Consider the following 27,987-nt stretch of genomic DNA (forward strand, 5'->3'; position numbering starts at 1 on the left):
AGGGTTGAGCCGGGTTTTGGCTGCCGCGCGGGTTGCGCGTTGTGCTCAGGGCTGAGCCGGGTTTTGGCGGCCGCGCGGGCTCTGCCGGCTGCGCGGGGCTGCGCGGAGCATGTCGGCGCTGCGGCGCAAGCTGGGCGATGAGTACCAGGTGGTGAGCACCTCGGCCAGCGGCGGGGGCCTCCCGCCCCCGCGCAGCGCCCCGCGGGGGAAGCGCCAGCGCTTCGTGGACAAGAACGGGCGCTGCAACGTGCAGCACGGCAACCTGGGCGGGGAGACCAGCCGCTACCTGTCCGACCTCTTCACCACGCTGGTGGACCTCAAGTGGCGCTGGAACCTGTTCATCTTCATCCTCACCTACACCGTGGCCTGGCTCTTCATGGCCTCCATGTGGTGGGTGATCGCCTACATGCGCGGGGACCTCAACAAGGCGCACGACGACAGCTACACCCCCTGCGTGGCCAACGTCTACAACTTCCCCTCCGCCTTCCTCTTCTTCATCGAGACCGAGGCCACCATCGGCTACGGCTACCGCTACATCACCGACAAGTGCCCCGAGGGCATCATCCTCTTCCTCTTCCAGTCCATCCTGGGCTCCATCGTGGACGCCTTCCTGATCGGCTGCATGTTCATCAAGATGTCCCAGCCCAAGAAGCGGGCGGAGACACTGATGTTCAGCGAGCACGCCGCCATCTCCATGCGCGACGGGAAGCTCACGCTCATGTTCCGCGTGGGAAACCTGCGCAACAGCCACATGGTCTCGGCGCAGATCCGCTGCAAGCTGCTCAAGGTGGGTGCTGTGCTGGGGCAGGGGGGGATTCCTTCCTGGGGAGCTGCTCAGGGCAGGGGTGGAGCCGCTATCCAAGGTGGAGGTGGCGCTTCGGGGTGTGGGGGTCTTGGGAGTGGTTGGGGTGGTTGGACTTGGTGGTCTTGGGGAGGTTTTCCAGCCTCAGTAATTCCATGAGAGCCTTGGAAGTCCTGGGAATGGTTGGATTCCATATTCTTGGAGGGCCTTGGCAGTGCTGGGAGTGATTGGTGGTCTTGGGGAGCTTTTCCAGCCTCAATAATTCTATGAGGCCTTTGGCAGTCCTGGGAATGGTTGGGATGGTTGGACTTGGTGGTCTTAGGGAGTTTCCAGCCTCAGTAATTCCATGAGAGTCATGGCAGTGCTGAGAGTGATTTGGATGGTTGGACTTGATGGTCTTGGGGGGTTTTCCAGCATCAGCAATTCCATGAGAGCCTTTGTAGTGGTGGGAATGATTGGGATGGTTGGACTCCATATTCTTGGAGGGCCTTGGCAGTGCTGGAAGTGATTTGGATGGTTGGACTTGATGGTCTTGGGGAGCTTTTCCAGCATCAGTAATTCCATGAGGGCCATGGGAGTGCTGGGGATGTTGGAATGGTTGGATTCCATGGTCTCAGAGGCCTTGGCAGTGCTGGGAATGGTTGGGATGGTTGGGCTCCATATTCTTGGAGGGCCTTGGCAGTGTTGAGGATGGTTGGAATGGTTGGATTCCACAGGCCTGGGGGGCTTTTCCAGCCTCAGTAATTCCACGAGAGCTGTGGCAGTGCTGGGAATGGTTGGGCTCCGTGGTCTTGGGAGCTTTTCCAGCCTAAACAATTCCACGGTTCTATGGCAGAGCCGTGGCCCCACTGCCGCTCCCCTGGGGACATCCCACCCCTCCCGTGTCCCCTGGACATCCCTGGCTCTGCTGTGGCTGTCCCCACGTTCCTGGGGCTTGGAGCAGCCCGTCCATGGCCAGGGGAAGGACTGGATCGTCCCGGACCGGGTTTTTTTGGGGGTCCTGTTGCTGTCCCGGCATCCCTGTCCTGTTTTCCCGGTGCAGGGACCATCTCCGGGAGCCTCGGGCTCAGCCATCAGCACCGCATTCCCGAGCTCCTTGGAGATAATTCCTACATTCAGCGCAGGATTGGGATGGATATTTATAGATTCCTGTAAAATGCTCCATTTCCCTGACAAGGAAATCCTTTGTAGCTCCAAGCTTTCCGTGAGCCGGGAAGGAGAAAGCTGCGGGCATAATCCCGAGTTTTTTGGGCAACCCTGAGCGCAGCCAGGCTGAACTTTATCGATGTGAACTCCAGGGAAAGCGCAGTGCCAGGGTTAGAGCTGGAAAATCCAAATCCCTGCCCGGGAGGGCTGGGAAAAGGCGGCGTTGGTCTGAAACTCGGCCGGAGGGGAGAGGGAAGAGGGAATCGGGGATGGGGGATCGGAATTGGGAATCGGGGAGAGGGAATCGAGGATGAGGAATCGGGGATCGGAATTGGGAATTGGGAATCAGGGATGGGGAATCGGGGAGAGGGAATGGGGAGTCGGGGATCGGGAATCAGGAGTCGGGGATCGGGATTCAGGAGTCGGGAATGGGGAATAAGGGAGAGGGAATCGGAATTGGGAATCAGCGATTGGGAATCGGGGATTGGGGACTGGGGATCGGGGAGAGGGGGTCGGGAATAGGGAATCGGGAATTAGCGATTGGGAATTGGGGACTGGGGATCGGGAATAGGGGATCGGGGATCGGGGATCGGGAATCGGGAATAGGGGATCGGGATCGGGATGGAGCGGCCGGGAGGAGGAAGGGCTGGAAGGAAGGAGCCGGCTCGGGGGATGTTCACCGCATCCCGCAGGGATCCCCCGGGAATCGGGGTACCCGCGGGGGGTGCTGGGCAGGGAATGGGGGGTGTTGTCCTTGGGATGAGTGTCCGGCAGGGAATGGGGTGTCCTGCAAGGAATGGGGGTGTCCTGCCAGGAATGGGGTGTCCTGCCAGGAATGGGGTGTCCTGTCGGGAATGGGGTGTCCAGCAGGAAATGGGGTGTCCAGCAGGGAATGGGGATGTCCCTGGAGAGGGTGTCCTGCTGGGATTGGGGTGGCCTACAAGGACAAGCAAAATGAAAAAAAAGGGGAAAAAAGAAAAAATGGGAGAAGAGCAAAATAAAAGGGGAAAGTAAAATGAAAAGAGTGAAAGGAAAATTAAATGGAAAAGAAGAGGAAAAAAATAAAATTAAAAAGGGGGGGAAATAAAAGGAGAAATTAAAGAAAAAAGGAGAATAAAAGGAAAAGGGAAAAGGGGAAAAAATAGAAAGGGTAAAAAAAGACAATAAAAGAAAAAGGGAAGAAGAGGAGAAAGGAAAATAAAAGGGAGAAAATAAAGGAAAGGGAAAATGAAAGAAACAAAAATTACAAAAGCAAGGAAGGGAAAATAAAAGGAAACAAATCTGTGCAAAGCCTCATTTGCTGTAGTGGGAATTTGGGGGTGGGTTTTTGGGATTGGAAAGGGCTTGGATGTTGCTCAGAATTCCTGAGTTTTCCCCCTCATCCCTTGGAGCAAAGGAGTCACTCTGAGTTAATCCCTTTGCAAAATGTTCCCTCTGGAATTGCCTGGGATTGGATTCTTCCTGGGATTTGGGGAGGTGTAAAATTCAATTTGGTTCCTCTGGATTCGAGCTCTGGAATTCCATCTAAATTCCCTGGGAGCAGCTGGGAGTGTGTGACACCCCTGAATCCCTGCAGGGTGGGAAGGGTGTGCTGGATTCCCTGGGAATTCCAGGATCCAGGGAGGGGAGGGCAGTGATGGTGCTGTGGGAATCTAATCTGGGAATGATTTTTCCATGGGAAGGGAAAGGGAGGTCAGGAATTGGCACAGCTGTGAGGGCTGGGATGGAGTCACATTCCTGGAGGGATTTCTGCCCCATGGATGTGGCACGTGGGCACCTGGGGCAGTGCTGGGAGTGCTTGGGAAAGGATCTTGGAGGGCTTTTCCAACCCAAACTTTCTGGGATTCCACGAATTCATTCCCTCCCCCTGATGCTCTTGCTGTCTCCCTGGATTGGCCGTGTCCCCAAGCGCCACTTTGTCCTGAATTCCTGCAGAATTCTGGAATGTTTGGGCCTGCTGAAATCCCAGAACCCTGGAATGTTTGGACAGAAAGAGATTCCCATCCCAGTGATCCCATCCCATTAGCTCATCAATCCCATCCCATTATCCCAGTGATGCCACCCCAGTGATGCCATGCCATGCCATGAATCCCATTGATCCCATTGATCTTATCCCATTGATCTCATCCCATTGATCACATCTCATTGATCCCATTGATCCCACTGATCCCATCCCATTGATCCCATTGATCCCATCCCAGTCATCCCATCCCAGTCATCCCAACCCATCCCATCGCATTGAATCCCATTGGATCCAATCCCAGTGATCCCATGGATCCCATGGATCCCATCCCATCCCATCGATCCCATCCCAGTGATCCCATCACATTGAATCCCCAGTGATCCCATCCCATCCCATCCCATCCCATCCCATCCCATCCCATCCCATCCCATCCCATCCCATCCCATCCCATCCCATCCCATCCCATCCCATCCCATCCCATCCCATCCCATCCCATCCCATCCCATCCCATCCCATCCCATCCCAGTGATCCCATCCCATCCCAGTGATCCCATCCCAGTGATCCCATCCCATCCCAGTGATCCCATCCCAGTGATCCCATCCCATCCCAGTGATCCCATCCCAGTGATCCCATCCCACCCCACCCCTCTATCCCATCCCGCCCCAATCCTTGTCCCAGCTCACCCTCAGCCCTTCCATGGCTCAGTGTCTCCAGTCTCACCCTCCCTGTCCCCCCAGTCCCGCCAGACTCCGGAGGGGGAATTCCTGCCCCTGGACCAGCTGGAGCTGGACGTGGGTTTCAGCACGGGGGCTGACCAGCTCTTCCTGGTGTCCCCACTGACCATCTGCCACGTCATCGACTCCAAGAGCCCCTTCTACGACCTGTCCCAGCGCAGCATGCACACGGAGCAGTTCGAGATCGTCGTCATCCTCGAGGGCATCGTCGAGACCACGGGTCAGTGGGGACATTCCCGGGGAATTCCCGGGGAATTCGGGGCTCTGCACGGCTTTGGGGGGCTTTTCCAGGTGGTCTGAGACAGCCCAAATGGGGTTTTGGTGCTGGAGCTTTGTCCAAGAGGATGGATTTTGGGATGTGGGATGGGGAATGTGGAGCTCCACAGGTGAGTGGGGATGTCCCACTGCAATTCCCGGGGAATTCCCGGGGAATTCGGGGCTCTGCACGGCTTTGGGGGCGTTTCCAGGTGGTTTGAGACAGCCCCAAATGGGGTTTTGTGCTGGGACTCTGTCCAAGGGGATGGATTTTGGGATGTGGGATGGGGAATGTGAAGCTCCATGGGTGAGTGGGAACATCCCACTGGAATTTGGGGAGTTCTGGGCTCCATGTGGCTTTTGGGGCATTTCCAGGTGGTTTGAGACAGCCCCAAATGGGGTTTTGGTGCTGGGACTCTGTCCAAGGGGATGGATTTTGGGATGTGGGATGGGGAATGTGGAGCTCCATGGGTGAGTGGGAACATCCCACTGGAATTTGGGGAGTTCTGGGCTCCATGTGAGTTGGAATATCTTGCTGGAATTCCCTACTGGCCTTGAGAAGCTCGGGATTTTTGGGGCATTTCCAGGTGGTTTGAGGCACACTGAGGTGGAGTTTTGGTGCTGGAGCTTTTTCCAAGAGGATGGATTTTAGGATGTGGGGTGGGGAATATGGAGCTCCCCGGGTGAGTGGGGACATCCCACTGAAATTCCTGGGGAATTTGGGGCTCTTCACGGCTTTGGGGGCATTTCCAGGTGGTTTGAGACAGCCCAAATGGGGTTTTTGTGCTGAAGCTTTGTCCAAGGGGATTTTGGGATGTGGGTTGGGAATGTGGAGCTCCACGGGTGAGTGGGAACATTCTGTTGGAATTCTCCATGTGCTTCCCTAAAAACTCCCTGATGTTTCCCTAAAATCCCCCTGATACTTCCCTAAAATCTTCTGGATATTCCTCTAAAAACTCCTGGGTGTTCCTCTAAAAACTCCTTGTTATTTTCATAAAGATTCCCTGATATTTCCCAAAAAAAATTCCTACTATTTCCCTAAAATATTCCTGCTGTTTCCATAAAACTCCTCTGATAATTCCCTAAAAATTCACTGTATTTCCCCTGAACCTTCCTGATACTTCCCTAAAAATTCCCTGATGCTTCCCTAAAAACCTCCTGATATTTCCATAAAAACTCCCTGATTTTTCCCTAAAACCCCTCTGATACTTCCCTAAAATCTCCTGGATATTCCTCTGAAAACTCCATGATATTTCCATAAAATCCCCCAGATACTTCCTTAAAAACTTCTGATCTTTGCCTACAAACCCCCTGATAGTTCCCTAAAATTTCCTTGATATTCCTCTAAAAATTCCTTATTATTTTCATAAAGGCTCCCTGATACCTCCATTAAAAAATCCTGATATTTCCTTAAAAATTTCCTGATATTTCCTTAAAAATTTCCTGCTATTTCCATAAAACTCCTCTGATGCTTCCCTAAAAACTTGCTGATATTTTCCCTAAAAATTTCCTGATACTTCTTTAAAAACTTCCTGGTATTTCCTTAAAAACTCCTTGATACTTCCCAAAAAACCCCCTTGATATTTTCATAAAGATTTCCTGGTATTTCCCTATAAACTCCTTGACATTTCCATAAATCTCCCTTTTTCCCTAAATCCCCCTGACACTTCCCTAAAATCTCCTTCATATTTTCCTATAAAAACCCTGATATTTCCCTATAAAATCCCTGATATTTCCCTAAAAATTTGGTGATATTTCCCTGAAAATTTGGTGATTTTTCCCTGAAAACTTGGTGATATTTCCTTAAAAGTTTGGTGATTTTTCCCTGAAAATTTAGTGATATTAATCTAAAAATTCAGTGATTTTTCCCTGAAAATTTAGTGATTTTTCCCTGAAAATTTGGTGATATTAATCTAGAACTTTGGTGATATTTCCCTAAAAATTTGGTGATATTTCCCTGAAAATTTGGTGAGTTTTCCCTAAAAATTTGGTGATTTTTCCCTGAAAATTTGGTGATATTAATCTAGAACTTTGGTGATATTTCCCTAAAAATTTGGTGATATTTCCATAAAAACGCCTTGGAAAAGCTCAAAAGGTTTCTTGCTTTTATTCCTCAAAAAAAAATTAATTCCCAACAAAAACTCTTTTGTAAATAACTCCTGGAATTTTAAACCTTGACTTTGTTTTGGGAAATATTATTGACCTGGAAATTATATAGGGGAAAAAAAAAAAAATTAATTCCAGATTCTCCTCTCAATCCCAGAGTTTTCCCAGGAAATTCCCCTTCAGCAGAAAGGTCAAAACTCTGGAAAATCAGATTTTTTTTTTAAAATTGTTTTGGGAATAATGGGATGCATTTCCTATGGATCACAGCCCTGGATTGCTGTGGGAAGGGGAAAATGGGAAAAATTCAGAATAATTGGAGAGGTAAAGTGGGAATTTAACCCTGGAATTGGGATGAAACCTGGGAGGATCAGCTCAGCTTTGACAGGACCTGTAAAAAGTTTAAAAATTCACAAATCATATTTTTATTTTTTCTCTTTTTGTGGGATAATTTGGAGGGAATTTAACCAGGAAAGGTTGGAGCAGAGATCCATGAGATCAGCCTGGCCTTGGGCACTGGAAGGAATTTGGGATAAAAAATGAGAGGGAATGAAAGGCAAAGATGGGATTGGGATTCAGGGATGTGTTTCTAATGACATTTCTAATAATATTTCTAATAATATTTCAAATTGAATATGATTAAAATAGATATAAAATATGTGCATAAGTATATATAATATAAATATAAATAATATATAAAATGCATAATAATATATATTAATTATATATATTTCATGAAGAAGAATTCAAATAGAATATGATAAAAATAGATATAAAATATGTACATAAGTGTATATATAATATAAATATAAATAATATATAAAATATAAATATATGAAGTGCATAATAATATATATTAATGGAATATATTTCATGAAGAATAATTCAAATATAATGTGATAAAAATAGATATAAAATATGTATGTAAGTGTATGTATAATATAAATAATATATAAAATATAAATATATAAAGTGCATAATAATATATATTAATGGTATATATTTCATGAGGAATAATTCAAATAGAATATGATAAAAAATAGATATAAAATATGTACATAAGTATATATAATATAAATATAAATAAAATGTAAAATAGAAATATACAAAATTCATAATAATGTATATTAATTATATATATTTCATGAAGAATAATTCAAATAGAATATTTCAAATAGAATATGATAAAAATAGATATAAAATATGTACATAAATATATATAAAAAATAAATAATATATAAAATATAAATATATAAAAAAGCATAATAATATATACTAATGGTATATATTTCATGAAGAATAATTAAAATAGAATATGATAAAAATAGATATAAATATGTACATAAGTATATATAATAGAAATATAAATAATATCTAAAATATAAATAATTTATATTAATGATATCTATGTAATAAAGAATAATTATTTATACACTAATTTTAATGAAGAATTATTAGCAATAAGCATAAATAAAAACATTAGAAATACATAATATAAATTATATAACACTCTAATAAATACTGTAAATAAATAGAATTAAATATATAATTATCTATAATAATCAGGGATTTGGGAATCCAAACATCCATGGTTTGACCTGTGGGTTCATATGGAATTTTATTTTCATCCTGGATTTTCCTGCTGGGATTTGCCTCTGGATGTCTTTGGCATTTTTGTAACCCTTTAAAATTCGGTGTTATCCTGCAATTTATGAACCAAGTGCCAAAAATCCTGAAAAAGGAGCCAATAACAGGGATCTGAAACAGGAATTGTTTGTGCATCCCTTTTCCAAACTCATTAAATGTATTGAATTCCAAAATTGATTTTGGAAACTTCTTCCCGTGATTAAAGAGCTCCAGAGGCTGCCAGGATTTTTAATTAAAGGAACAGGGATGGCATCAAAGGCCTTTTTCCTGGTTTTGTTCTTCAAAACATGAAAAAAAAAAGTGGAATTTTGGAACCACAGGAAAGGTTCTCTCAGATCCAGGGAGGGGGGAGGGGAAAAAAGAGCTGAAAATTGTGAGAATTCCATCCAAAATTGGATTTTTTGGGATGTTTGTTCTCAGGGTCAGTGAGAAACTTCAGTGGAAATTCATCAGCTTTAAATGGGAACATAAATTATCAAAAATCTGGAATAATCTGGGTTGGAAGGGACCTTTAAAGCTCCATTTATTTATTATATTTTTTATTTTTCTATCCAAATGTTGGGATTTTTTTTTTTGGTGTGTTGGATGAGAGAACGACAGAAAAAAAAAAAAGAGGATTCAGAAGATTCAGCACTTCAGATATTAAAAACAGCTTTGAAATCACATTTATTTTATTTATTTTATTTATTATTATTTATTTATTTTATTTTATTATTTCCATATTTAAAGGAAATATTCCTTTAAAACTCTCAGGGCTGAACATTCTGCAGATCTTTTCCCAGTGCTGCTGTTATAGGAAATCTGCCAGTGGAAAATTCAATTTTTATTTTTTTTTTTTTGTCATGTGGACAACCCACGTTTGGTGCTGGCAGATTTCCTGGGGATGGGAAATTCAGATTCTCTCTGACCCCACGGAGCTGCAGGGCTGGAAAAGGGAAAAAGGGATTTTTAATGCTGAGGAAAAGGGGAAAAAGGGATTTTTAATGATGAGGGAAAATGGGAATTAAGGGCTGGAAAAGGGGGGAAAAAAGGATTTTTAATGCTGAGGAAAAGGGGGAATGGAAGGTTGGAAAAGGGAGGAAAAAGGGATTTTTAAAGCTGAGGAAAAAGGGGAAAAGGGATTTTTTTAAGTTGAGGAAAAGGGGAATTAAGGGCTGGAAAAGGGGGGGAAAAAGGGATTTTTAATGCTGAGGAAAAGGGGGAATGGAAGGTTGGAAAAGGGAGGAAAAAGGGATTTTTAAAGCTGAGGAAAAGGGGAATTAACGGCTGGAAAAGGGGGGGGGGGGGAAAGGGATTTTTAATGCTGAGGAAAAGAGGGAAATAATGGCTGGAAAAGGCAGAAAAAAAAGGGATTTTTAATGCTGAGGAAAGGGGGAAAAAGGGATTTCTAATGCTGAGAAAAAGAGGAAAAAGGGATTTTTAAAGCTAAGGAAAAAGGGGAATGGAAAGTTGGGAAAGGGGGAAAAAGAAATTTTTTAAGCTGAGGAAAAGAGGGAATGCAGGGCTGGAAAAGGGAGAAAAAGTGATTTTTAAAGCTGAGGAAAAAAGGGAATTAAGGGCTGAAAAGGGGGAAAAAAGGATTTTTAAATCTGAGGGGGAAAAGGGGGAATGCAGGGATGGAAAAGGGATTTTTAAAGCTGAGGAAAAGGGGGAATTAAGGGCTGGAAAAAGGGGGAAAAAGGATTTTTAATGCTGAGGAAAAGTGGGAAATAAGGGCTGGAAAAGGCAGAAAAAAAAGGGATTTTTTAAAGCTGAGGAAAGGGGGAAAAAGGGATTTTTAATGCTGAGGAAAAGAGGGAATGCAGGGCTGGAAAAAGAGGGAAAGGGGATTTTTAAAGCTGAGGAAAAAGGGGATTTTTAAAGCTGAAGAAAGGGGGAAAAAGGGATTTTTAAAGCTGAGGAAAGGGGGAATTAAGGGCTGGAAAAGAGAGAAAAAGGATTTTAAATCTGAGGAAAAGTGGGGAATTAAGGGCTGGAAAAAGGGAAAAGGGATTTTTAAATCTGAGGAAAAAGGGATTTTTAAAACTGAGAAAAAGGGGGAATGCAGGGATGGAAAAGCCATTTTTAAAGCTGAGGAAAAGGGGAATTAAGGGCTGGAAAAGGGGAAAAAAGGATTTTTAAAGCTGAGGAAAAGGGGAATTAAGGGCTGGAAAAGGGGAAAAAAGGATTTTTAAAGCTGAGGAAAAGGGGAATTAAGGGCTGGAAAAGGGGGAAAAAAAGGATTATGAAATCTGAATTTCCATCTCCCAGTGGGGATAGAGCAGGAAAAGGGGAATTTGCAGCTGTGTCCTGCAGCAGCAGAATTTGGGAATGGTGGGGTTTTTTCCTGGAGTGCTGGGTAAATATGGATCCATCCTGCTCCTCCTGGAACCTCTGGAGAGAAATAAAACCCTGCAGTGAACAGAGCCCTGGAAGGGATTGGGATGGAAAGGACCTGAGTACCCCTGGATATCCTTAAATACCATTGAATATCCTTGGGTATCCTTGAATACCATTAAATAGCCTTGAATGTTCTTAAATATCCTTAAATATCCATGAATATTCTTAAATATCCTTAAATATCCATGAATATTCTTAAATATCCATGAATATCCTTGAATATTCTTAATTTTCCTTGAATATCCTTGAATATTCTTAATTTTCCTTGAATATCCTTGAATATTCTTGATTTTCCTTGAATATCCTTAAATACCATTCAGCATCTTTGAATATTCTTAAATATCCTTGAATATCCTTGAACACCATTAAATATCCATGAATATCCTTGAATATCTTTAAATATTCTTAAATATTCTTGGATATTCTTAAATACCATTAAATATCCTTGAATATCCTTGAGTATTCTTAAATATCCTTGAATATCCATAAATATTCTTAAATATCCTTGAATATTCTTGAATATCTATGAATATCCTTGAATACCATTAAATATCCTTGAATATCCTTGAATATCCTTAAATATCCTTGAATATTCTAGAATATCCTTGAATATCCTTTAATATTATTGAATATCCTTAAATATTCTTAAATATCCATGAATATTCTTGAATATCCTTGAATATTCTTAAATATCCTTGAATACCCTTGAATATCCTTGAATACCATTAAATATCCTTGAATATCCTTAAATGTCCTTAATTTCCCTTGAATACCATTCAATATCTTTGAATATTCTTAAATATCCATGAATATCCTTGAATATCCTTAAATATACTTCAATATCCTTAAATACCATTAAATACCCTTGAATACCATTAAATATCCTTGAATTTTCCATCAATTTTCCATCAATTTTCAACCAATTTTCAACCAATATTCAATCAATTTTCAACCCATTTTCAATCGATTTTCCATCAATTTTCAATCCCACCATTTTTTTCTCTGCAGCAATTCCTTCCCTCTCCTTATTTCCCTCCTGGCAGCTTTCCCTGGATATTTGCCCTCAGTGAATTTTGGATGCTTCTGTCAGAGTTGTTTTTTTTTTTTTTTTTGTCACATCCCTCTTCAGTATTATTTATTTATTGTTTCAATAATCTGCCTGGGGCAGCAATGGTTTTTCCATGCTCCTTGCTCTGGATATTTGTATTTTTTTTGTAATATTATTTTTTTTTTTATTTAGCCCTGCACAATAGGGGGATGTTAAATATTCCAGCTGCCTCCTCCTGGATCCTGAGGGATCACGGCTTGGGAATGGCTGAAATTGCACCAGGGGAGGTTTAGGGTGGAAATTTGGGGATTTTTTCACGGCACAGAGTGCCCATTCCTGGGATGTGGCATTTGGGGCAGTGCTGGGGATGGTTGGACTCGATGCTCTGAGAGGTTTTTTCAGCCCAAAATATTCTGGAATTCCAGGATTCCAGCTGGGCTGCCCTTGCCAGGGTTGCAGTTCCAGTTTGGGGAAGGGACAAACCCTGAGCTCTGCTCGGGATGGGTTTTGGGGTTCCTCTGCCTCTGGAGGGCTCTGAGCCCCTGGAATTCTCTGGGAAGGGATGTGGGGTGAGGGCACAGCTGTGAAATCCCTGCAGGAATGGGATTCCACCTGAGGAATTGTCCCCAAACCCACCCTGCCCTCCCCTGGGGCTGTTCCCTCTCCTCCTGTCCCTGTCCCTGTTCCCAGATCCCAAATCCCCCCGGCTGTGCCCTCCTGGCAGGGAATTCCAGAGAGGGAAAAGATCCCTCGGGATCCTCCTTTGCTGCAGCCTCAGCCCCTTCCCATTTCCCTCAGGAATTCTCCATCCTTTCCCATTCCCCTCAGGAATTCTCCATCCCTTCCCATTTCCCTCAGGAATTCTCCATCCTTTCCCATTTCCCTCAGGAATTCTCCATCCCTTCCCATTTCCCTCAGGAATTCTCCATCCTTTCCCCATTTCTCTCCCTGGACATGCTCCAGCCCCTCTCTTCCATCCCATCCCATTGATCCCATCCCATCCCATTGATCCCATCCCATTGATCCCACCCCATTGATCCCATCCCAAACCCCTCCCAGTGGGGGGTGACATAACCCAGCTGTGGCTCAGGCTTTGTGCCCAGGGCTGGTTTTTGGGGTGGTTTTGAGGTGAGCTTGAAGGGGAAAGTGCTGCTTTGGCTCCCTGTGTGTTACACAAGCCCGGCTGCCGTGAGCTAAGTGATGATAAAAGTGGTTGGCAGGAGAAGGGGGAGAGGCCTGGCGTGCCTAAAACGCTGGGACATTCCAGGAGAGTCATCCAAAATGTCAGCAGGAATTGGGGATTCATGGAGGGGAAAGCTGGGCTGGGGATGGGGAGGGGCTGGGGGCTCCTCCTGCCTCCCTTCCCTGAGATGGGTTTTTCCTGGGATATTTTTTCTCTTATTTTATATTTACATATATCTATGTCCAGGACAGGAATGCTGGAGCAGCTGTGTCGAAGCTTTTATTATACAAATATATTTTTTACTATATTTATATATATATATATATAACATTTTACTGTATTTTATATCATTTTACAGAACCAAGCAGGGGAGGTGGAGCAGCTCCAGCTGCTGCCACAGCACACCCAGTTCTCTTTGTCACAAACTCTTTAACAACTTTCCAGCCAGTAGCAGAATATTAAAAACTGACCAGGGTTTGCTCAGGCCAATTAATAAAGCTGCAGTTACATCTTGAATTGAACAATGCTTGCTTGGAATAGCTTAAAACAATGGATAAAGCTTCATTATTAACCTGACAGATTTTTATTTTGCTGAATATATTTTCCTAAAGGGGCTCCAGGAGAGCTGAAGTGGGGACAAGGGATGGAGGGACAGGACACAGGGAATGGCTCCACTGCCAGAGACAGGGAGGGATATTGGGATGTTGGGATACTGGAAATTGAGATAATGGGATATTGGGAATAAGGATATTGGGTACTGGGATATTGGGATACTGAGATATTGGGATATTGAGATATTGGGATACTGGGAATTGGGATATTGGGAATTGGGATATTGGGAATTGGGAATTCCTGACCAGGATCCAAACCAGAATCAGGATCCAAACAAGGATCCAAATCAGGATCAGGATTCAAACCAAAACCAGGATCCAAACCAGGACCCAAACCAGGACCAGGATCCAAATCAGGACCAGGATCCAAACCAGAATCAGGATCCAAACCAGGTCCAGGACCCAAACCAGCAGCATCCATGGTTGTGCTCCCACAGCCCAAATGGTCCCAGCCCCCATTCCAGGGAAAACACAGGATTTATTTTGGTCACAACTTTCCATTTTGGAAGGTGATTATTCCAGCTGGAGAGCTGCTGAAAGCACAGGGACATTTTGTGTCTGCTCTCCTGGGTGTGGGGAGGATTTCTGGAGAGGGGATTGGGATAAAGACTTGGAGGGACAGGACACAGGGAATGGATTCCACTGCCAGAGACAGGGATGGATATTAGGAATTGGGATATTGGGATATTGGGAATTAGGAATTCCTGGCTGGGAGGGCAGGGACACCTTGGCACAGCCTGCAGTCAGCACTGGCAGGATTAAAAAAAAAAAAAGAATAAACAAAACAACAAAGAAACAGTTGTGCTCCCAGCCAGGAAAATGCTCCATGGAGTCGATTATGTGGAGATTTATAGATTGTGGAGCAGAGCTGGGTCAGCCCTTGCTGGGCTGGAATCCCCCCGTGCTTTTCCAGCTGCTGGCTCTGCTCTGTGCCCCCTCCCTGCCCCTGTGCTGAAATTCCTGCTGCTGCTGTGGGTTTGTTCCATCACTGCCTGCGAGGACTGTCAGAAAGGATAAGGATTCAAGGAGCTGCTGTGTGACAAGGACAAGAGGGAGCTTTGAGCTGGAGGACTGGGGTTGATTTAGATGAGATCTTGGGATGGAATTCCTGGTTTTGGAGGGTGTGGAAATGCCTCTGGAATTCCTGAGGGTTTAAACCCGGGGAGGTGTCCATGAAATCCTCAGCAGCCTCAAATCCAGTCCTGCCCTCTCCTCCTCTTCCCTTTGCTCCCACTGGAAGATTTTTCCACCTTCCCAACCCTTTCATTCCCTCCTGTTTTATCCAGATTCAGCATATTTTGCTCCGTTTTGCCCAATTTTCAACTCAGCTCCCAAAAAATAGGTCACACATTTGGATCCCTTTCCTAATTATGCTCTAAAGACCCAGCAATTCCCTGTTTTGTTTGGTTTTTTTTTTTTTTTTTCCCCATTCCCTGTATAATTTCCAGGCCAAGAATATTACCCAAAACAAAGCCAAGGTTTAAAATTCCAGGAGTTATTTACAAAGGAGTTTTTTTCCTTCCCTCATTTTGTCTGGAATTAAATTTTGAAGAATAAAAGCAAGAAACCTGCAAGGTGAGGCGTGCAAGTTTTCCATGAGCTTTTCCAGGGCATTTTTATGGAAATATCACCGAATTTTTAGAGAAATATCACCAAATTTTCAGGGAAATATCACCAAATTTTTAGGGAAATATCAGGGATTTTATAGGGAAATATGAAGGAGATTTTAGGGAAGTGTCAGGGGGATTCAGGAAATAGGGAGATTTATGGTGAGAGGTCCCAGAGCTGCTCTGGGGTGAATCAGGCACCCCAAACCCCCCAGGAATCCCCTCCTGTTCCATTGGGAATGACACCCCATAGGAGCAGAGATGAGAGCAGAGCAGGGCAGCTGCAGGAGCAGCGATTTTCCTGCCGAGGTTTCCTCTCCTCGTTGGGATATCGATCTGTGCCTGCAGGCAGATCCATCAGGACACAGCTCCGGGGTAAATAACGCGGGGCAGGCAGCGCTAATTGTGATGGAGGAGCTGGGCTGGCTCCCAGGGAGGGGCTCTCCATCTTCCTGCTCTCCTGCCTGGGCTTCTCCAGGGATTTAATGTGGGCTGGTTGTGGATTCTGGGATATTTTTGGGGTTGGTGGAATCAAGGATTGGGATATGTTTAAATTTCAAGTGTGTTGTCAGTGCAAGGGCAGGAAAGATCAGGGAAGCACAGGATCGTGGAATGGTTTGGGTGGGAAGGGACCTTAAATCCCATCCCAATATCCCATCCCATCCCTGTATCCAATCCCTGTATCCCATTATCCCATCATCCCATGATCCCATTATTCCATGATCCCATCCCATCCCATTCCATTATCCCATCCCAATATCCCATCATCCCCTCCTAATATCCCATCCCAATTCCCATTATCCCTGTATCCCATTATCCCATCATCCCATGATCCCATTATCCCATGATCCCATCCCATCCCATTCCATTATCCCATCCCAATATCCCATCATCCCCTCCCAATATCCCATCCCAATTCCCATTATCCCTGTATCCCATTATCCCATTATCCCATTATCCCATCCCATTATCCCATCATCCCATCCCAATATCCCATCCCAATTCCCATTATCCCATCATCCCATTATCCCATTATCCCATCCCAATATCCCATCCCATTCCATTATCCCATCCCAATATCCCATCCCATTATCCCATCATCCCCTCCCAATATCCCATCCCAATTCCCATTATCCCATGATCCCATTATCCCATTATCCCATCCCAATATCCCATCCCATTATCCCATCCCATTTTCCCAGGAGCTGGGCTGGGAATTACTGAATTTTCCAGTGTGCACCTCAGCACTCCCAGCTTTGTTAGGAGGGATTTGGGAAGAGTTGGGTTTCAGAACTCAAAGGACATTGGGGTCCTTTGGAGCAATCCAGGTCTGTGTGTCCAGTTCAGGTTCATCCTTCAAAATTTGCTCAAGGCTCAGGCTTGGGAAAAAATTGGGAAATTCTGTATCAAGCAAAGAGTGTCTCCATTTAGGGGAAGGAAGAAGGAGGAAGGAGAATGTTGGAATTGGGAGGGACCTTAAATCCCTTCCCATTTCATCCAGGGACATTCCCACTCTCCCAGTCTGATCCAATCCAGCTGCTCTGGGAATCCCAGCCCAGTATGGCCAGTGTCCCCTGGGGCTCCGGGCTGGGTGCGGTGGCAGCTGGGCTCGGTGCCCTCGGAGGGTTTTTCCAGCGCCAGGATCGCGGCTGTGGCTGCGGGATGCTGTCCTTGGTGCTGGATCCCTGCTGGCTTCGGCAGCAGCTCCCAATCCCAGAGAAATCGCATCCCAGAGCTCCCCAACTCCCATCCCTGCCAGCGAGCCATCCCTCTTCCCTTTTTATTCCATAGCCTTCCTCTAACCTTTTGTTTTTCTTTTCTTTTTTTTTTTTTTTTTTTTTTTTTTTCGTGGTGCTGAGCACATTCACAATATTCCTCTGGATCCTTTTGCCAGGAAAATGACCCCACAAACACCAGAGTTTCGTGTCCCAAAGGAGGCAGAGGAGTCCTTGTGCTTTATTCCACTAAAGGGAGAGGCCATGGGACATTCCCCTGGGGTCTCTCAGGTTTTTGGAGGCTGCAGCCTCCTTTTTATCCCAATTTCCCTCTCTCTGTCCCCATTGCTGAGGCACTTGAGAGGCACAGGCTGCCCAAACCCTGACACTGAGATTCCCTCTCATCTACAGCCACCCTTTGATTTTTAATTCTTATGGAATTCATGGTTTCCCCCCATTGCTTCTTTCATCTCTCAATATCCAGTTTAATTTATCTCCAAACCTTCAGTTTGTAAAAACAAAGATCTTTTCCCATTCATCAATCGGTGGAATCCATCCCATTGTTCCTTTTCTCTCTCAGTGCTGGTTTTATCCACCCACAGCTCTTTTGTAAACCCAAATGCGACATTCCCTCATTCTCCTGTTCCCCATGGTGTTCCAGACACTTCAAATTCCCGGGGCTGGAGTTGGGATGGAATTTCAAGAATTTAAAAGCTGCATGGGAAACATGCCTGGAGTTGTGGCTTGATCCATGATACCTCTGAAAACATCCCAGATTTCCACTCTGGATGGGATAGTGGGAAGGAATTCCTGGCTAGGAAGATGCTGGAGCCCTGGAATAGAATTCCCTGGGGAAATTCTGGGAATTTCCCAGAATTGTGGCTGCCCCTGGGAGTGTCCCAGGCCAGGCTGGGATAGTGGATGTGTCCCTGCCCACGCAGGGCTGGATTGGGATGGGATGGGATGGGATGGGATGGGATGGGATGGGATGGGATGGGATGGGATGGGATGGGATGGGATGGGATTGGATTTAAGGTCCCTCCCCACCCAGCCCATGCTGAGATTTTGTGTTTATGTGTCTGAATTCCCGCAGGAATTCAGGATTTAGGGAATGCCGTTCCCCGGGTGCTGGGAGGCAGCAGCTGAGCTCACCTGGTAATTAATTCATCAGCAGAACTGCCTGGAATTAGAGCTCTGCTCGGAGAGAGGCTCCTAATTGGGAGTTAATGGCTCATTAGTGCTGAGCAGATCAGCCCGAGAGCCCCGACAACACAAACAAGGCAATTAGTGATTTCCAGGGACTGGGATCCACCGATTCCAGCCTCTGCTGGAGGGGGGCTGGGCCAGGTGTGCTCTGCAGCAGCTGCATTTGGGGGTTTTGGGGGTGCTGCTGCCCAGGGAATTCCCTTTGGGATTTTCTTTGGGGGCTGTGGGTTCTGCTTTGGGGTCTCCTCCCTGCTCATCCCAGACTGGGAAGCTGGAATGAGGTGGGGGAAATGAGCAGCAGTGGCTCCTACCCAGAAAACTTTAGGATGGAAATGAGAATTTCGGGGTGGGTTGGGGGAGAGGGAATCTGAGAGCCCATCCCAGTCCAGCCCTGACCCTTCCCACTGCTCCAGGGTGCTCCAAGCCCTGTCCAGCCCGGCCTTGGACAGTTCAGGGATGAGAAGAGGCTGTGGGAGAGCTGGAGGGGGATGGGACGTGCCAGGACACAAGGAATGGTGTCCCACGGCCATTGGGGAGGAATTCCTGGCTGGGAGGGTGGGGAGCCCATGCACAGGTGATTCCATGGAATCCTTGGAATGTCCCAGGCCAGCCTGGGATGGTGGGAGGTGTCCCTGCCATGGCAGGGATGCGTTGGGATGGATTTAGGGTCTCATCCAACCCAAACCAGTCTGGGATTTTTGGAACGAACTCCAGAACTGGAATAAGGTACATGAGATTTATTATACAAAGAAGAAAAAGAAAGGGGAAAAAAAATAAATTTAGGATCCAGGCTGGGACCCTGTGAAAGTGTGGCAGCCCCTCTGCAGCCCAGCAGGATTTTTCCTGGAAGCAAAGCAGTGCCCTGACGTTTGGGATGGGAAAAGGCAAAGAACCCCAGCCAGAATTCCCAGTGCCATAAATGCTGAGCCACTTCTGAAACCTTCAGGGTGGAAAAAAAAAAAAAAAAAAAAAGAAATAAAAAAAGGCATGATTTTCCCAAAAATGGCAAAACTGCTCCAGACTTGGAGGCTTTTAAGGCAGCCTGGGGAGAGCTAAATCAGCAGGGTGGGGACGGCAGGCAAGGCTGGGATGTAAAATTAGAAACCCCTGGCAGGCACGTGGGTATTTGTGCAGCTCACACGGATCCTGCTGGGAACAAGGAGCCTGCATGACATCAGCAAGCAGGGATGGGAGCCCCCCTTAACCTGCCCTGATGGCAGCACAGCATCCCCCCCCTCCCCTCCACACCACGGGGAGGGAGCAGCCTTGGCAGTGTCCCCATTCCCTGGGAAGAGCCTTTCCCTGGTCTCCATCCCAACCCCGGGCCCAGCTCCAGCTGTTTTCCCTCTCCCAGGGTTGATTTTGGGAGTTCCTTGGCCGTGCTGAGGCTGCAGGAATTGTTGGAAGCAGTTTTGGGGGGGATTGATGGCCTCAGAATGTTCAATATTTAATGTTTTAAGGAGACTCAGCCAATCAATGCCTGTGTTAACCCAGCAGCACTAAATCCTGACAGGTTATTCCCAAACACAGCTCCTGTAAAACCACAGAATCCCAGAGTGGTCTGGGGGGAAAGGGACCCCAAAGCTCATCCAGCTGCACCCCCTGCCATGGGCAGGGACCCCTCCCCTACCCCAGGCTGCTCCAGGGATGGGGATTCCACAACTTCTCAGTCAGAGGTGGATGATCCTGTCAGGAAAATGACCCCACAAACACCAGAGTTTCGTGTCCCAAAGGAGGCAGAGGAGTCCTTGTGCTTTATTCCACTAAAGGGAGAGGCCATGGGACATTCCCCTGGGGTCTCTCAGGTTTTTGGAGGCTGCAGCCTCCTTTTTGTCCCAATTTCCCTCTCTCTGTCCCATTGCTGAGGCACTAGAGAGGCACAGGCTGCCCAAACCCTGACACTGAGATTCCCTCTCATCTACAGCCACCCTTTGATTTTTAATTCTTATACAATTCATTATTTTTCCCTGTTGCTTCTTACACCTTCCAACATTCAATTTGATTTCTCAGCAAACCTAGATTTGTTTATAAAGGCAAAGATCATTTTTCCCATTCATCAATTGATAATCCATCCCATTGTTCCTTTTATTCTCAGTGCTGCTTTTATCCACCAAATAAAGCCAAATCCAACATTCCTCTCCACCTGCAGGTCCCTGGTGCTGCTTCAGATGATTTTTCAGCTCACAAAGTGGCTGCTGATTTTCTGTCCTGGTCTCAGCCTCCCAACCCCCCTTTTCCCAGCTGGATGGAGCTGCACCCCCCTGGCACCCCCAGGGAGCACCCCCAGACCCAGCAAAGTGTCACCCCAGCCAATTGTCCCTTCCCATGTGATTTTCCACCCAGGGAGGCGTCCCTGGTGCCTCAGGGTGTTTTTTGGGCAGCTCTATTTTGGTGCACAGCCCATATGGCCGGGTGGGTGTTGGAGGAGCTGCTGTGAGAGGGGAGGGAGGGCTGAAAATGTTCTTATTTGGAGAGCAGGAATTATTGTAAATGTATTTTGGGTTTTTTTTTTTTCCCTTTTCTCTCTGGTCTTCAGATTTCCCTCAGGTGTTGCTCCTGGGATTTAACAGAATATTCCTGTCTCCCTGTGGCTCTTCCCCACCATTCCCAACATTGAGCTGCAAATTAATCCCCTCATTTCCAGCTGCACTCTGGAACCCCAAATCCATGAAAATCAAAACCAATATTTTCTTTTGTTTTTGTTTTTTCGTGGTTTTTTGGGTTGGTTTTTTTTTTTTTGGGGGGGGGGGTTGTTTTGTTTTTTTTTGTTGCTGATTTGGGTTTTTTGTTTGTTTTTGTTTTTGGTGGGGTTTTTTGTTTGTTTGTTTGTTTTCAGTTTTTTTTTTATAAATCCCTCTGAGACCACAGAGTCCAACCATCCCTAAACTGCCCAGCCCACCCCCCATCCCCAGGCAATTCCTCCAGGGATGGGGCTGCACAGCCCTTCCCATGAAGGAATTTTTTTTCCTGGCACAGATTCCCAGAGAATCTGCCCTGGAAACATCCCTGGGCAGGGCTGGGAGAACCTGGGATGGTGGAAATATCCCTGCCCAAGGATTGGGAATTCTGTTCAGCATGAGGAATGTTTCCATAGGGGGAAAAATCTGGGAATCCCTGAGGCTGATGGCAGCTCTGCAGAGCATCCATCTCATTTTTCCAGGCTGTGGATGGGCAATTCCAGTTTTTATCCCCATCCCTTCCCCCTGGTGATGCTGGCAGGAGCAGGGAGGGAAATCAGCCCCAGCCAGGTGGGAGGGGAGTGATGCACACCTGGGGAGGTGGCAGATGCCTCTGGAAAAGGCACCTGCTCCAAGGAAAAGGCTGAGATGGGCCCTGGCACATTCCAGAGGAGCAGAGCCTGGGGCTGAGATTAAACAAAAAAAAAAAGAATCAGGAGAAGATAAAAATAGCAGCCAGGATTAATTATTGTGTGCTCCATGTGTTCTTGCATGGAGTGTTTGATCCAGATAACTGCTCCTGCCTCTGCTTTTCCCAAAGGATGGAAAACCCTGCTCCAGCCTGCCAAACTTTCATTTTCCCTGCTTTTTTTTTTTGGTACAAAAAAAGGAGATTCCTCACCTGCCAGCAGCCCTGGGTGGGGGAGCAGGATGTGCTTGTGCCTGTGCTGCTTCCATGGGATTTTGGAAACCAGAATTTGGGCTCAGGATGGTCCTGGCAAAGAGCAGGATGAGCTGCTGAGGGTGCCAGGGAAATCAGGGGGTGGGAGGGATTAAAAAGTGTCCCTGATAAGGGAAATGCCTGTGGTGTCCTGGCTCTGATGAAATGTCAGGAATGGAGATAAAAAATGTGTCTGAACTGAGGGGCAGGAGCCTGGGGCTGGTCCTCAGGGTGAGGAGGAGTAAAAGGTTTGGGATAAAACCTTTTTTGGTTTTTTGGGGGTTTTTTTGGGATGCTGGAATGGTTTGGGCTGGAGGGGATCCTGGAGAGGGTCTGGTTCCCTTTTGCACAGATTTCACTTGGGAAACCTCTGGGTTTTGGGGTTAAATTCCCTGGAAATGCTCCAGGCCAGGCTGATGGAGAACCCTGGCATGGTGGAAGTGCCCATGGGCTGAAATTTGAGGGTTTTTAATCATCTTCCAACCCAAACCACTCTGGGATTCTGTGGTATTTTCATGGATTGTAAAGGGAATTTCTGGTTGGTACCTTTAGCACATGTTTTGTGTCTTCCATTTCAGGAAATGCTGGGTTTGTTTTTTTCTTTTCTCTTTAACCAAAGTGGGTTTTTATGGGAAAAAAGGGAACAATTCCTGCCCACTATCCCAATATCCATCCCTGCCAGTTCTCTTTGTTACAAACTCTTTAACAACTTTCCAGCCAATAGCAGAATATTAAAACCTGACCAGGGTTTGCTCAGTCCAATTAATAAATCTGCAGTTCCATCTTGATTTGATTTTGCTGTGGGAATCCTTTTCCTGCAGCAGCAAATCCTCCCTCATCCCTACAGCAGCACATGAATTTTCCATGTTTTTATATCAAGTCCTAATCATCCTTTATTCTATATATGGGCCTTAAATTGCAGTCCTGAATTAGCTCAGTTATCAGAAATTCATCAAATTTTGCTGTCTGGTTAATTTTTAATTGGGGTTTTGGGGGTTTTTAGAGATAAACTGCAGGCTCAAGGCAGATCAACACCCCAGAATGAGCAGAGAGGAGCCCCTGGCTCAGCTCCAGGGGTTTTAACCTGCAGGTTAAAAAAAGAAAAAAAGTTTAAACCATGACAAAAAGAAGGATATTGGTGCATCATGGCCAGGAATTCCTGCTGGAATTCCTTTTCCTGCCAATCCTAGGACACAGAGATGCCTTTTTTGTTGGGACCACATCCATAATTCCCAATTAATTCCCTCGTTGGTTAAGATGAACTTTTCCCCTTTGGGAAGGACACCCAACGTCCCTGTGTCCAGCAAACTTCATTCCAACAGCTCAGGGTGAGGGAAAAGAGCCAAAGGACCTTTGGGTGCCAGAATTGCTTCTCCCAGGGCAGGGGGGGCTGTGAAAAGCTGATTAATGATCTGTGATTTCCCAGGCAGTGGCCAAGCTGGGGATAAAACAGGATAAATAACAGGGCTGGGATTCTTTTCAAGGCAGTTTATGATGAGCTCCAGCAAACAGCCAGCTCCATCTGGGCCCTTTGGAAATTTGAAGTAATTGGAGGATTATTAGAGGGTGGAGTTAGGCAAAGCATTTATTTATGGCTTTTTTTTTTTAGGTTTTTTTTTTTTTCTGGTTTCCATCTGCCCCCTCATTAATCTGGGGCTGCAGCTCTGAGCTGGGCTGGCAGTGAGTCACACAATCATGGGATTGGAAGGGAAATTAAGGATCATCCTTAATTGGGTGGCTGGGATACCTTCCACTGTCCCAGGTTGTTCTTTGGACACTTTTAGGGATGGGGCAGCCTCAGCTCTGGATTCCCAATAAAAACCACTCTGATTTTGAGGCCATGGAGAGGAGGTTTGTTGGGTATTTTGGGATATTTCCCCTGGAATCTGCAGCTGCTCAGGTGGGGTTTGTGTGCAGGCTGAGCTTTGCTTTGGAGCAGGAACGAAACACTCCAAAGCCTTTTCCTGTGACAAACAACTGCTTAATTCCATAATAAACAATCCCACTGCAGGCAGCCTCAATAAACAATTCCACTGCAGTTTGCTTCCAAGCCAGGGCTGGAAATTTATCCTAAAAATGAATATTAATGGTGAGGAGAACTTGGGAAGGTGGGAGCAAGGCTGTGAATGGGGGTGGAGGCATCAGAGGGGGGAGAAAAGCTCAGAAAATGAAAATACTTCCATGCCAACAGCAGGAACTGAAAACTGGGAGCTGGGAGGGACATGCACGAGCAAAATAAATGGAAAATAATCTTGGGGTGGTTATGAGAAGGGCTGGTAGAGGAGGGGAGCATGCAGCTGATCCTGCTCTTTCCGTGGGAAATCTGGAAATACTCTGGATTGGGGATTTGGTGCTTTCCTGGAGGTGTGGTGGGAATACAGGTGCTGGTGGAGGATGGAGCCAGGCTGGGAGAGCTGGGAATGTTCTCCTGGAGAAGGGAAAGATCCAGGCAGAGCTTCCAGAACATTCCAGGGTCAAAGGGGCTCCAGGAGAGCTGGAGAGGGGACAAGGGATGGAGGAACAGGACACAGGGAATGGGGCATGGATATTGGGATATTGGGAATTCCTGGCTGGGCTGGAGTTCCCAGAGCAGCTGTGGCTGCCCCTGGATCCCTGGATGGGGCTTGGATCACCTGGGACAGTGGGAGGTGTCCCTGCCATGGCAGGGGTGGGGTGGGATGGTTTTTAGGATCCCTTCCCACCCAAACCATTCTGGGATTCTGTTGCTGCTGGAATCCAAGTGGAATCCACTGAGAGCTCAGGGCTGGGGCTGAGACATTGCTGAGAGACCAGAACAAAAAAGGAAAAGCTGGAAAAAGCAGCAGAGCTGGAAGAGAATCTGGGAATTGATTTCTTGTCCTGGCCAGGGTAGCACCTCTCAGCACTGTCTGTTGGCTGACACCTTCCCAGGAATGTTGGGAATGTTGGGAATGTTGGCTGCTGCTCTTCATCCTGAGAGGCTCTGAAATAATTTGTGCCCTTGGGTTTGCTGGGGAAGGAGATAAATGGATTTGAAAGAGAAATGATATTCCTGCAAATATTTTTCCCTCCAGTGAACTGATGTGGGAAGGAGACAGAATCTGCAGCTGATTTTGCTGAGATTCTGCTGATCCATTTTGCCATGGTGATAGTGGGGACAGAATTCCTCCTTGGAAATCCTGCTGGGACAGGCAGGAGCATGGGGCAGGAGGTGGAAATGGCCCTTGGGACATTGCCATGGGATTGCCTGGGGTGGGAATGTGGATGCAGAAGGGACAGGGGATGGGATTGGGATGTGGATGGAGATTGGGATGGGAATTTAGATGGGAATGGGAATGGGGATGCAGATGAGTCTGAGTCTGGAGATGTGGATGCAGAAGGGGATGGAAATGCAGATGCTGACAGGGGTGTGGATGAGGATTGGGATGGGAATTTGGATGGGAATGGGAATGCAGATGCTGACAGGATGTGGATGCTGATTGGGATGTGAATTTGAGTGGGAATTAGGATGGGAATGGAAATGCAGATGGATCTGGAGATGTGGATGAGGATATGGATGGGATGGTAATGCTGACAGGGGTGGGAATGCAGATGTGAATATGGAAATAGAAGGGAATTTGGATAAGATGGGAATGCAGATGGGTCTGGAGATGTGGATGCAGAAGGAAATGAGGATGTGGATGGGATGGGAATGCTGACAGGGGTGGGAATGCAGATGTGAATATGGAAATAGGTGTGAATGGGAATTGGGGTGGGAATGGGAATGCAGATGGATCTGGAGATGTGGATATGGTGCAGATGCAGAAGGGGATGGAAATGCAGATGTGCATGCAGCTGTGGGCACGGATTGAGATGTGAATCCCACGTTCAGTCCCTGGGAGGTCCCAGGGGGACCCAGGGCTGGGGCACAGGGGGGAAGCTCTGGGATCTGCTGATGAAGCTGCTCCTGAGCAGCTGCAGAGCCAAGGGCACAGCTGGAGGAGGAACTCACTCAAATTGCCTTTTCTGTCACGATTGCTGGTTTCTCCTAAACCTTTAGGAGTGGGATTGCTTCCACTGCACTCCATAAACCACCTGGGCTCTGGGTGAGAATTCACTGGGAAATGCAAATTATGTCCTGGGCTGGCTCTGGGTGTGCTCCTGCAGGTGTGAGGCCTCCCTGGCAGTGGGAGCAGCACCCAGGGCTAAAATCCCTGGATTCACATTTTCCTCCCAAGAGATGAAGTGGGAAACAGAGTTTTGCCTTGTGATCAGCAGCAAAACCAGCACGGATTCCATCAGCAGCAGCACAAAGTGGGATGGACTGGAATTTTCCTGGCTGTGTGTCACATCCCATCCCACTCCCCCTCGCTGCAGCCCCGCTGTTGTTTTTCCTGTGCTTTCCCAAGTTCCTTTCCTTTTCTCCTGGCTCCTGGTGAGCCAGGCAGGGGATATGTTTGCAGAGGTGGATGGAGCTTCCTGAAATCCAAATGTCACATTTCCACTTGGCTGCGTGAGGAGCAAATGGCAACCTGGTTCTATCTGCAGATTTCTACAGAGAGTGGTTAAAGATAATAATAATAATAATAATAATAATAATAATAATAATAATAATAATAATAATAGTAAAAAAGAGCCCATAAGCATCATCTCCCTCTGATTGCCAGGGTTACCAGGGTGGCCAGTGGGAGGAAGAGGAAGGGCAGTGCTGTGCCTCTTAGTCATGGATTTAATTCCCTGGTAATCTTTTGGAGCTGGATCCCAGCCTGGCAGTGATGGGTGTGGGAGCAGATTGCTGGTGAGGCCTTGGGGAGGAATAAATGTGTCCTGTAGGAATTGCTGCTCTCTGATGGGTTGGGGTGTGCTGGTGAGGGGCTGGTTTGGTGTTTGTTCATGGATATGAGGGAAATGTGGAATAAACTGGGAATACTGGAGGAGCTGACAAGTCCCAATTGCTGCTTCAGTCCCAGGGTTCTCAGGCAGCCCTGGTGTCCCTTTGGCAGCAGCACCTTCACAAAGGGTCTGTAAATGCAGGTGGGAATTCCTCAGTTCTGGAATTCCTTGGGAATTCTTCAGTTCCCCCCCTTCTGTTGATGTCGGCTCCTTCCCCCTTGGGAACAATGATTTAACAGCTGCAGAATCCCAAAATCACAGAATCCTTACAGCTGCAAAAGACCTTTAGGGCCATCAAGTCCAACCCTCAGGCAGTGCCACACAGGCTTTGAAAAAAGAGACTCCACCTTTTCCAGGAAGGAATTTTCCCTGATATCCACCTAACCCTCCCCTGGTGCATCATTTCCTCCAAACGAGGGCAGGCCAACGCTTTGTTTTGTTTTTGTAAAAAAACCCATAAAAAATTGAAACCCATCAAATCCATTTCAATTTCCTGGAAGCTTCTCCTGCCTTCTCCTCGCAGGGATGACGTGCCAAGCCAGGACATCCTACACGGAGGACGAGGTGCTCTGGGGCCATCGCTTCTTCCCGGTGATCTCCTTGGAGGAAGGGTTCTTCAAGGTGGATTATTCCCAGTTCCACGCCACCTTCGAGGTGCCCACGCCTCCCTACAGCGTGAAGGAGCAGGAGGAGATGCTGCTCATGTCCTCGCCCCTGATCCCACCCGCCGTCAGCAACAGCAAGGAGAGGAACAGCTCCGTGGAGTGCCTGGACGGGCTCGACGAGGTGGGCACCAAGCTGCCCTCAAAACTGCAGAAAATCACCGGCAGGGACGACTTCCCCAAAAAACTGCTGAGGATGAGCTCCACCACCTCGGAGAAGGCTTACAGCATGGGCGACCTGCCCATGAAACTGCAGCGCATCAGCTCGGTGCCCGGCAGCTCCGAGGAGAAGCTGGGCTCCAAGACCACCAAGATGATCCCGTCGGATCCCATCAGCCAGTCGGTGGCAGAGCTGCCCCCCAAGCTGCAGAAGCTCTCGGGGGGCGGCGGGAGGATGGAGGGAAACCTCCCGCCCAAGCTGCGCAAGATGAACTCAGATCGCTTCACATAACGAGG

General features: G+C 46.9%; 1 protein-coding gene across 1 annotated transcript; it reads left to right on the forward strand.

Annotated features, from left to right (window-relative positions):
• Positions 1 to 7: 7 nt before the first annotated feature.
• Positions 8 to 27,987, forward strand: KCNJ3 (potassium inwardly rectifying channel subfamily J member 3). Its single transcript, XM_079310891.1, has 3 exons — positions 8 to 787; positions 4,650 to 4,866; positions 27,393 to 27,987. The coding sequence occupies exons 1-3, from the start codon at positions 110 to 112 to the stop codon at positions 27,980 to 27,982; spliced, it is 1,485 nt and encodes a 494-aa protein (XP_079167017.1). The 5' UTR covers positions 8 to 109; the 3' UTR covers positions 27,983 to 27,987.

This window comes from Erithacus rubecula, assembly GCF_903797595.1.
Source record: "Erithacus rubecula genome assembly, chromosome: 8".
Lineage (NCBI taxonomy): Eukaryota > Metazoa > Chordata > Aves > Passeriformes > Muscicapidae > Erithacus > Erithacus rubecula.